The sequence below is a fragment of the Gigantopelta aegis genome, chromosome 13 (assembly GCF_016097555.1).
Source record: "Gigantopelta aegis isolate Gae_Host chromosome 13, Gae_host_genome, whole genome shotgun sequence".
Taxonomy (NCBI): domain Eukaryota; kingdom Metazoa; phylum Mollusca; class Gastropoda; order Neomphalida; family Peltospiridae; genus Gigantopelta; species Gigantopelta aegis.
In genome coordinates, this window is record NC_054711.1 from 7,651,815 (window position 1) to 7,664,081 (window position 12,267).

General features: G+C 38.8%; 1 protein-coding gene across 1 annotated transcript in view; it reads right to left on the bottom strand.

Annotated features, from left to right (window-relative positions):
- Positions 1 to 4,631: 4,631 nt before the first annotated feature.
- Positions 4,632 to 12,267, bottom strand: part of LOC121387776 — a 57,504-nt gene continuing 49,868 nt past the window's right edge. Inside the window, exons 10-13 of the mRNA XM_041518982.1 lie at positions 12,071 to 12,164; positions 10,094 to 11,021; positions 7,558 to 9,038; positions 4,632 to 5,915 (exon numbers count right to left, since the gene is read on the bottom strand). Of these exons, the coding sequence (XP_041374916.1) occupies positions 5,753 to 5,915; positions 7,558 to 9,038; positions 10,094 to 11,021; positions 12,071 to 12,164 (2,666 nt within the window). The 3' untranslated portion in view covers positions 4,632 to 5,752. The remainder of the gene's footprint in view (positions 5,916 to 7,557; positions 9,039 to 10,093; positions 11,022 to 12,070; positions 12,165 to 12,267) is intronic.

Here is a 12,267-nt window from a genome sequence, read left to right on the forward strand (position 1 = left end):
TATCCTAATGGTTGTAGTAGACCTTAGTTTAAATCTGATTTTAAATGTTTGTTTTGTTTAACACCACCACTAGAGTACATTGATTTATTAATCACCGGCTATTGGATGTCAAACACTTGGTAATTTTGAATGGTGAAAAAAATGAGACTAAAACTCGACTTCATAACTGTTACTTGTCAGACTCACATGCGTTTTTAGAAATATGAGAAATGCCTTTTGTGATATTAAAATCACCAGGATGACCAAAAACACTCTGAATGGATGAAAATGGATAATCTAAACAATAATATCTAAGTAAAGTATGATTTCAGTTGTCAAAAAACGGCTCTAATAGTCAAAACTATGCCTTAGTGTTTAAAAACTAGAGTATATCCCTTTAATATGTAATTGTAGTCCTTTTAAAAAAACTTTATTAATTGGAAATGTTACTATGGCAACAAACTGAAGACTCTCTATAAAGCACATTTTTACATACTCAACAACAAAAAAACAACAAAGCAAATATTTTAATATATACCATGTAAGTTTTTTTCATGATAAAATTAATTTGGTTTATAAGACTGTCAAAATATGCCTAAATGTTCATAAGACACTGATAATTTTAATAGATATAAAATTCAAACTGAATAATTTTATATAAATTAAATTAAAACTAAATTAACATTCGCATTTTTCTTTTGTTGTTTGGTATATCTGAGTAAGAGTTGAGATGTATTAGAATGAAAAATTGCGTTGATAAATTTCCCGAAGTGCCGAAAAAACCCGAAGAAAACACCTAACAACTTCTGTAAATTAAAAGACAACAGTGAAGACAAACACAAAATGAAGCAGACATGTGGATATGTTTCATATTTTGGCCGACTCATGAATAAATTAAATAAAACAATAAAGTTTAGGAATGACAACTTCATGCAGGTTCATTGAGGAGAACAAAGGAATTTTAAAGGGTGATGCTCCTAAATATTTATTACAATTTTTAAAGATAACGCTGCATACATCTAAAGGGGTATACAGTGTTAAAAAAAGATTGGTTAGGCACATCACTTCCCAACATCTGTCCCTGTGTATACTGAGAAAAATAGACAAGCTGATTATGACAGGTTACATGTCTAAAAAAATTTAGTTTTTAAACAAATCTAAACATGCCACATAACAAATTAAAAAGAAAAATATTTTCCATATTATATTATGGACTCGTAAATAATTTATGTGTCTGAAACTTAAATAGGACGAAGCTGAAGTTATAGCATCTAAGGAAAACAAATTATCACTTTGTAATACATTGTATTTGTAACATCATTAAAATGTATTGGCAACAATTTCATCATTTTGTAGTAAAATGTACTCGTGGCAATTTTAATCATTTTGTAGTAAAATGTACTGGTGACAATTTTCATAATTTTGTAGTAAAATGTACTGGTGACAACTTCATTTTGGTGAAATTGTTATCATTTTGTAGTAAAATGTACAAGTCACAATTTCATCATTTTGTAGTAAAATGTACTGGAAAAATTTCCTAAGTTTGAAATAAAATGTACTTTTACAATTTCCTCAATTTGTAATGAAATGTACTTTTACAATTTAATAATTTTGTAGTAATATGTAATGGTGACAATTTCATAATTTTGTGAAATGTACTGGTGACAATTTCATCATTTTGCAGTCAAATGTACTAGTGATAATTTCATCATGTTACAATACAAAGTACTGTTCACCATTTCGCATTATGCTATGAAGCGAATTTTAGGTTTTTTTAAATATGTATAATGTATATTATTATTTACACCTGACACAACAGACCCCCCCCCCCCCCTCCAACATAAAGTTAAAAAATAACCAAAAATGATGTACCATATACACCTGTATAGGTGATATTTTCACCACAATGTATTACAAAATAAATACTGTAAGCTTTGCAGCGAACAACTGAGCAAAACATTCACGACCTTTTTGCTGGGTATTAGCTTATTGCAATTTGACCACACACACCAGGGCCGTAGCTAGAATGTTTTTGTTTTGGGGGGCAACGGAGTAGTTAATAGTCTAAAACTCCTTAAACGGTTAAACATTTTTCTTTTAAGTTGCTATAATTTTTTCCATATTTTGTTCCGGGGGGGGGAGAGAGAGACACTGCCCCCTTTGCATCCCCCCCCACTAACTATGACCCTTGCACAGGGTGAGCTAAGTACTGAGCTAGTTTGCTTACGATTGTCACAATGACGTCCCTCTCACGCAATTTTTAAAATCATCCGTTTTTAATTTGCTTTTCCAGTCATCATTTAATTAAAATGTAGCTCAGCTGACGGCACACACACGTTACCTGCACATGATGGGATTATAATGTAGCTCAGCTGACGGCACACACGTTACCTGCACATGATGGGATTATAATGTAGCTCAGCTGACAGCACACACATTACCTGCACATGATGGGATTTTTTGCCATGCAAGGTAAACAATATAAAAACTTAATACTTTACTCATTATCCTTGCATGGATAAAATCTCACCTGCACACAAGAGCTATCAGATAAGCAAAACGTCTAAAGTGTGTTACCGGCCTCAGTGGTGTCGTGGTTAAGCCATCGGACATACGGCTGCTAGGTACTGGGTTCACAGCTCGGTACCGGCTCCCACCCAGAGTGAGTTTTAATCAGATAAGCAAAATGTCTCAAGTATGTTACCGGCCTCAGTGGTGTCAGATTTAAGCCATCGGACATAAGGCTGGTAGGTACTGGGTTCGCAGCCCGGTATCGGCTCCCACCCAGAGCGAGTTTTAACGACTCAGTGGGTAGACGTAAGACCACTATACCCTCTTCTCTCTCACTAACCACTAATAACTAACCCACTGTCCTGGACAGCCAGCCAAGATAGTTGAATTTTGTGCCCAGGACTGTGTGTTTGAACCTTAACTGGATATTAGCATGAAAATAAGTTAAAAATGAAATGACATGAATCAAGTATGTTTTGATCAGCTGATAGCTCCATGTTGTATAAAAGGCTCATTCACAAGGCTTTCTAGCTTCACTTTAGTTTCTAAACCAACACAATACATGTAGGATCATTACACGAAAGTATTTTGGAAATAAATTAAAATATAATTCGGCAATTGGAATTAAAATTCGCTATCCCACAGGTTTGGTGAGTGGCAGTACTGGCCCTGGGTACGAAGATATGAAAATAAACCAGAACGGCTTTCTCTACGACTTACAATATATATATATTAACTGACATACACCTAATGAGAGAAATGCAATAGCGATAAATTTCTATTAAAATGAAATCAAAATGCCCAATCACATGACAACAGCAACAATGCACATATACGCGACACAGACATTTGTCACTACATATATACGATATACAACGCGACACGCATCCATTGCTACATAAATGACACGACATATACCAGATTATTCACGTTTACAGACATACGCACACACACGTATGCATGCACTCGCACATACACATTATATAATATTGGCATCAACGTTTTTTTTTTTATCTCAGTGTTCTTTATCCCACTATTACCAGCAATAAAAATTTTACAATTCTTCAACTCTTGCCTAGAAAGAATCAAATACATTTTAAGTCAAAGACTCTTATTAATACAATTAATACTCTTACCTCAAAAAAATTCTGTAAACTTCAAAAAAAAAAAATAATAACTTCAGTAATTTGTGGATTTAACCTTCCAATAATTTTATAAGTACGAAAAAAACACCTTTAGAAGTAAAACGAAGTTTGAAGAAGGAAATGATTTATTTAATGAGGCACTCAAAACATTTTATTTTGTTACATGGCATCAGAAATATGGTTTAGGACCACACAGACACTGAGAGAGGAAACCCACCCTCGCCACTCCATTGACTACTCTTTCCGATTAGCAGCAAGGGATCTTTTATATGCACCATCCCACAAACAGGGTAGTACATACCACAGCCTTTGATATGCCAGTCGTGGTGCAAAAAATATCCCAATGGGCCCACCGACGAGGATCGATCCCAGACAGACCGTACATCAAGGGAGTGCTTTACCATTGGGCTACGTTCTGCCTCATAAGCGAAGTTTGATGTACTAGAAGCATTATGACACAGTGTCGGATGTACTAGAAGCATTATGACACAGCGTCGGATGTACTAGAAGCATTATGACACAGTGTCGGATGTACTAGAAGCATTATGTCAGTGTCGGATCCAGAAAATCCATTTAGGGGGCCCCACGTGTAAGGCAAGACCTTTTTATTAGTTGTTCCTCAGATTTTCAAAAATAAAAATAGAACTCGTAAAAAAAATTGGGGGTGGGGGGGGGGGGGGCGGTAGGTCCCCACAGATCTGCCACTGTGACGGGCAGAAATATTAAATATGTGGACACTGATATTCTAAAGAAGAAAATGAATTTAATACGTAATTTCAGTTGCTAAAGAGCTAGGCTCTATCAGTGGGAAGCATCGTATCTGCTTCATGCGCAGTCAGTTTGGGATCAATCCCCATCAGTGGGGCCACTGGGCTATTTTTTGTTCCAACCAGTGCACCACGACTGGTATATAAAAGGCTGTGGTATGTGTTATCCTGTCTGTGGGTTGTTGCATATATAAAGATCCCTTGCTACTAATGGAAAAATGTAGCAGGTTTCCTCTCTGAGACTATATATCAAAATTACCAAATGTTTCATATCCAATAGCCGATGATTAATAAATTAATGTGCTCTAGTGGTGTCGTTAAACGAAACAAACTAACTTTTTTTTTTAACTTACAATAGCAAACTTATATTCTTGAGCCAATCTCAAAAAAAAAAAAAAATTCTTGTTATACAACATCCAGAGTATTTAACTTACAACAAATTCACATTTAAAATAGTTTTTCAGACCAAAAAAAAAAATATATTTTCGGTTACCTAAAAAACCCACCTGCAGTTTAACTTAATAATAATATATTACCACACTGTCTTCTTTTCTCAAAAAAATTTGTGAAAATATTCCACAACTGACAGAAATACATTTAAAGATTTTCCACTTCTTGTTCTTGACAAGAGCTTACAAAACACACACAAGAAACACTCCACAAATGCACCTGAAAATAATTTTTCCGTAATTGTCTCCCTTGCATACTTGCAGAACACACACAAAATAAATTCACAATTGCACATAAAAATGTTTTTTTCAGTTCTCCCCTCTTCATACTGAAATATTATTACACAATGCAGAGTGCTTGTTTCCAAACAACTTAATCTGTTTTTCTCTTCTAATCTTTGTGAAAGAAGACGAATGTCAAGGACGGCACAACACAAATAATGCTCATTTCGAGCCACGAGTTTTTTTTCTGAATAAAATTATTCATTTACTCTCAACCAAGTTCCAAGTTTATATTTGGGCAAATATTTTGGGCACAATAAAACAGAAGTGACAAACAGCCAATGATAATGCTTATTTCAAGCGAAGTGCTATTTTGAATAAGTTTATTATTCGGAAAATTACCTCCCCACAGTAAACAGAAGTTACAGACACTGATGATACTCATTTCGAGCCATGATTCAGTTCAAATAAATAATCGCCAAAAATTCTCTGTTTACTATTGGGCAAATTGCTCGGACACATTATAAACAAAAGTTACAGACACTGATGATGCTAATTTCGAGCCATGATCTACGTTTGAATAAATAACTGAAAATTCCTTGTTTATGATTGGGTCAACTGCCCAATGAAGATAAACAAAGTGGTCGCTGATGAATGGGAAACCATGAGCAAGTGTTTTTCATGTTGCCGACTGATTGGACGAGGTAATCGCGGACGATGCGAAACCGTTCTGCGACGTGACGGCCGTGTTCGCCGATGGAACGGATGACAAAATGTGGCTGATGATGCGAGATTCTTCAACTTTCGATGTTGTTAGATTCAGAGGCTGTCGCTGTTCCACACTACAGAAAAAAACAGATGGACAAATAAATACATAATTTAACTAATCAATCACAGGGCTAGCTGTATCTCTGGGTGAGTGAAACATTTCGCTAAATTGTCTATTAAACTTCAGAAATCGATAGTTATTATTTTTTTTAAATGTCAATTATTACATGAAATTATTTTGCCAAATTAAAATAAAATTCGCCAACTACTTTTAAAAATTCGCATTTGGCGAATTTGGCGAGTGCCAGAACTAGCTCAGAATCAATCGTGAATAAAAATAGATGGACAAATAAATAAATAATTTAATCAATCAATCAATCAATCAATCATAAATATATACATACATGCTTGAGATTTGGGGGGGGGGGGGGGGGGGGTCTACTTATAGTCGAGTGTATACACAACACAGATATTCATGCATACATTTTAGAGAGGCGATCACTGATACTTACAGTTAACTACTTTTACAGTATATTAAAATGTTGAATTAAAAAAAAAAAAAAAAAATTCTACTAGTAATTAATTATTTCTCTGTCTCAGTCTCTCTCCCCTCTGTGTTTCCCTCCCTCCCTCCCCCTCTGTTTCTCTCCCTCCCCTTTACTCACACTATTTTAAACAGGTTTTCCCAAATATACAAAATTCTCAAATGCAAAGTCTTTTTGTCACAACACCATCTTATGTCTATGTATTATAAAAAACATCAACCCTCGAAGTTCAGAGCAGCTTAGAACAGCAATTTAGTACAGATAATAATGAAATAAACATATGGCAATACTAAAAATGGTGTTAAAGATAAATTTTGCAAAAGCTTTCTGCGGTGGCAAAGATCATTGCCATTGCAAATTTTGAGTGCTGAAATAGTTGCAGAAAATATTCTGAGCTCTAAACATTTATAGAAACATTTATATAAAACAGAAAATTTCCCAGTATACCAAACGTTCAAAGAAAATATTTTACCACTTTTGACTAGCCGATTCATTAAAAGAAAAGGTATCACAGTATACCAAACATTCAAAGAAAATATTTTACCACTTTTGACTAGCCGATTGATTAAAAGAAAATGTATAACAGTATACCAAACATTCAAAGAAAATATTTTGAGGGCTGAAACATGCACATAAAACATCTATAAAAAAGAAAATTTCACAGCATACAAAAATGTTCATAGAAAATATTTCGCAGGTTGAAATGTTCACAAAAAATATTTATCAAAACTGTTGCAACTTCAAATGGGAAATCATTACATAAAGTATGTCATGGAAATGACATTACAAACTAATTTTTTTGTGCATTTTTAACTAAATACAACTGTTCTTTGTAATTATAAAAATTGAGAGAGAGAGAGAGAGAGAGAGAGAGAGAGAGAGAGAGAGAGAGAGAGAGAGAGAGAGAGAGAGAGAGAGGAGAGAGAGAGAGAGAGAGAGAGAGAGAGAGGAGAGAGAGAGAGAGAGAGAGAGAGAGAGAGAGAGAGAGAGAGAGACAGGAAGCGAGAGAGAGAAAAAGATAGAGGGGGCAAGAGAGAGAAAAAGATAGAGAGAGTAAGATAAGAGAAAGACAGAGCGAGAGAGACAGACAAACAGAGACTGAGACAGAGAGAAAAGTAGAGGAGACAGAGAGAGACAGACATATATAAAACATTCACATAAAATATTTTACCATTTCTGACTGGCCGAGTCAGTCTGAGATCTGTTTTCCGAGGACGTTGTTGTCGTCGTCGTCACTTGCACGTTCTGCTCGCTGCTCTTCGCCACCGTGGCGACGTGTGGACTGTAGGTTGCCGGGGCGACGGCCTGGCTCGGCATGTTCATTGAGCCATTGCCGACGGGACAGGAGGCGAGGATGGAATGATAGATGGATGCCGGGAATCCCTGAGCTGTGAACACCGACCCGATGCTCTGTTCGAGGCTGTTCTGCTGCATGGACGTCGCAGAGTAAGGACACATCTTCGGGATTCCCGAGCTGTCGGGATTCTTTGGGATTCCAGAGTTGTCGAGATTTTTAACGACGTCCGATAGCTGCTGCTGTGGAGGGGATTCTTTGCCGATCTTCTGCAGGTTTTCCATGCTGTCGAACTTGCGCAGAAGTTTGTCCTTGAGATGTAGGACTGCTGCTGCATGGAACTGTTCTTTGCTGCCCATACTTCCGCCAATCGGTACCGTCTGCTTCAAGTCACCGTGACCATGACCCAGCGACGTCTGCCCACCAGGATGACCATGACCTAGCGACATCTGCTCACCAAGATGACCCTGACCCAGTGACATTTGCCCACCAGTATTACTTTGTAATCGTAGGGACGTCGACCCACTGGGATGACCATGACCTTGACCTAGTGACGACATCTGTCCAGCATTCTGCTGCCGATAACTACTGGACATCGGGTCTGGCGAATGCTCTTTAACAGTCTTGTTCACGTAGGGTCCACGAATCGTGATCCACGGGTAGGTAACTCCTGCCACAGCTGCTGCTGAAGAAGCAGCAGATTGCTGCTGCTGCTGCTGCTGCTGCTGCTGCTGCTGTTGCTGCTGCTGCTGTGTCTGGATCTTGGCCGGGGATTTCAGGTGGGCGAGCAGATTCGGATGAGCCTCTCCGGGGGTTCGAGCCATTATGGCCAGCAGTTCAGACTTATCGTCCGTCCTGTTCATGTAACCATCATCTCCTCCTTCCAACTCCATCTCCATCCTGACTCCCGAGTCTTCCTCCTCCTCCTCCTCCTCGTCCACGATCAACACGCCGCCATCATCACCGTCGCCCGGCTCATCGGCAAGCGACGAACGCACCACATGCTTCCGCATCTTGTCGAACTTTTTGTGGAAGATTTCCTGACCACCAGCATCGTCACTGGAAGATCGAGATCCCGTCGGCGAAGCTTCTCCGGATCGGTTGCTAGCGGAAACAGTTGCTGCTGCTGCTGCGACGGTTGCTGCTGCTGCTGCCTGCGAGTGATTGGTCACGTTGGAGATGCTGAGGACAGGCATGGAGGGGTCCGTCTGCTGGGGAGACTGGGAAGGGGACTGGTCCTGCGACGTGATCGAAGTCAGGGTGGGTGGAGACGGAACGCTCGATATGGTAGCCGGGGCGGGGGCGGTCGATGAATACAGACCGTGTCGGTTGTACAGAGATTGCTCCTCAACCATTCGCTGAAACACAGAAGAAAGGAAGGTTTTAATGATACATCGGAACGAAAAAATGAAATAAAATTTGGAAGATTTTTGTTTTATTATTATAACAAATGAAAGTGATATGGTATAATTTTAAAGAGTATGTTAAATTAAAACAAGACATTTTTTTTTTAATTTAGCATAAATATTCTTTGGCCAATTAAAACTTGAAAACTTCCTGTTTTGTAAGACAATACATTCAGCACTGCCCATCTTTGATACTGTCACTAACTTGGAGGTTAAAAAAAAAAAGCATTAAGAGTACTTCTAAAGCAATACATGTTGTCTACTGGGCTAACAAATTTGCATATCTCTTAAGCTCAAGGGCCATAATTCTATCAAATCCCTATGAAAGTAAAACTCGATAAAGCTATACACAAATTTTCAGCTAATATCTTGAGGAATTGTGAAAACAATTCTGGAAAACCATATGTGGGATAGATAGACAGAGAGACAGACAGACAGACACAGAATTTCATCCGGTTTTAAAGTGTAATTTCTTTAACAAATTAGAAGGAAAAAGCCACCACAAACAGAAATTTTGTTTTCATTTTCTAATTTGCAATTTTGCCACAACTTAATTAGGAACACTTCTTAAAAATAAATAAATAAATAAATACATTTTCTCACTTGTAATTTTGCCACCTGACTGATTCTTAAAAAAGCAAAAAACCACATACTACCAACAAAAGAAAGAAAAATCCTTTTTTTTTTTTTTTACCTGTAATTTTGCCACCTTCTGGCTATGAGCAATTCTTAAACAAAAAACCCCCAACAACCCCCCCTCAAAAAAACCCCACAGAAACATTTTTTAATCCATTTTCTCCCCTGTAATTTTGCCACCTGACTATTTGTGATTTTAAAAAAAGCAAAACAAAAGACACACTACCAACAGAAGAAAGAAAAATCTATTTTTTCACCTGTAATCCTGCCACCTTCTGACTATGAGCAATTCTTGGAAAAAACAAAAAACCCCGGAAAAAAACCAAAAACCCCAAAACCCAACAGAAACATTTTTTAATCAATTTTCTCACCTGTAATTTTGCGACCTCCTGATTATGCGCGATTCTCTTTTCGGCCTCATGCCTCATTAGCTCTGGATTCACGTTCAGATACGATGGGTGTCGGTCGACCAGCAGCGACTTCTTGCGCGCGTGGAGCCCGTACGACGCGCCGACACTCCCACGTCTCATCTCTGGCGACAGATACTGCTGCTGTGACTCGTTCACTATCTGGTCGCGATCGGGCAGGAGGTGGCGATGCGGCAACGAAACCCTCGATGCCCGGCCCTCGCTGTTCAGATGGAAACTATAGCAACGGGGTCGCATCTGGCAGTCCTCCTGTCCGAATGACCCCGACCTTGACCTCGGTCCCGGCGAGGTCGCAGATGATCCGAAGCTGACGTGGAGTCCCTCGGGACTGGGACTGCCGCAGGAGCTGCTGATGATGGAATCGGCCCGTGATATGGGAATGAATTCTCGGCTGTGGTTCAGGTACGGATACTTCTCCTCAGGTATCGGGCTGCTTGCCGCGCTGTTCGACATCGAGGCTGGCACGCTGCTATCTCCATGGATTGCCGTCCGCTTCTCCAGCCGGTCGCTCAGCTTGTTGACCATCTTGTTGATGTACTCCCGGTCCAGGGTGTATCGCCGACGGTTACCCTCCTCGATGGTGTGCAGGCGCGGCCGGGACAGGGTGTCGCGGTCCAGCGTGTTGCAGCGGCGTCGTGGCTGGTCGGGTACCATGGCGTAGAATCCGCTCATCTCCTCGCGGTAGAAGGTCCCATATGGCGTACGTAACACCACCTGCTGGTGGGCGGCCGCCTCGAATGGGAGACGTTGTGACGCCGTGGAAGAGCCAGACGCTACTGTACCACTGCCGTCGACTGATGCAGCATCGCTGAAACCGGACGTCGTCATGTTGGACACTTCCGATGGTGTCGGAGATGTTGATCTGCCAGATCTGTTCAAATAAATAAATAATTTATTAAATAAATAAATAAATAATTTATTAAATAAATAAATAAATAAATAATTTAGTAAATACATAAATAAATAATTTATTAAATATATAAACAAACAATTTATTAAATATATAAACAAATAATTTATTAAATATATAAATAAATAATTTATTAAATATAAACCGGCCTCGGTGGCGTCATGGCAGGTCATCGGTCTACAGGCTGGTAGGTACTGGGTTCGGATCCCAGTTGAGGCATGGGATTTTTAATCCAGATACCGACTCCAAACCCTGAGTGAGTGCTCCGCAAGGCTCAATGGGTAGGTGTAAACCACTTGCACCGACCAGTGATCCATAACTGGTTCAACAAAGGCCATGGTTTGTGTTATTCTGCCTGTGGGAAGTGCAAATAAAAGATCCCTTGCTGCCTGTCGTAAAAAGAGTAGCCTATGTGGCGACAACGGGTTTCCTCTAAAAACAGAGTCAGAATGACCATATGTTTGACGTCCAATAGCCGATGATAAGATACAAAAATCAATGTGCTCTAGTGGTGTCGTTAAATAAAACAAACTTTACTTTACTTTTTATTAAATATAAAAAATGAAATAATTTTTTAAATATATAAATAAATAAATAAATAATTGAATAAATAAATGGATGGATGGAATGGTAACAAGTATGTCTAGATCTGTTTAAATAAATAAAAACAAAACAAAAACATTTAATTAATGAAGGGATGCTAGATGGAGGTAATGTCGATCTTATCTGTTTTTTAATAAAGTAAAAGTATATGAATCAGTTGATGGGTGGACACTTTTGTTAAATTTTTGAAGTATATGAATGAATGAACGAACGAACGAACGAACAAACGAATAAAGTGGTTGACTACATAAATAAAAATAAATGCTAGCACATTGGACTAACAAAACGAGATCACTGGGTTCAAATTCCAAATATGTCTTAATTTCTACCACCTAGGTGAGCAGAAACATTTCTCAGTTGCTACCGGTGGCCATATTTATTAGTTCCCAGCCCTGGCTGTCACGTACCTGACACTCTGTGCGTCCTGGAACTCCATGTCCAACTCATCCGTACTCAGTCTTTCACGACGCTCATGAGACAGTCGGATGTTGTTCTGACCAGCTGAAAAACACACACAGAAAGTCATGAGTCACAAGTCGAAACAATTCGACAAAAACAGGTGCGGGGTTCGGGGATTGCACACACCCCACCTTCCCAACCCCGC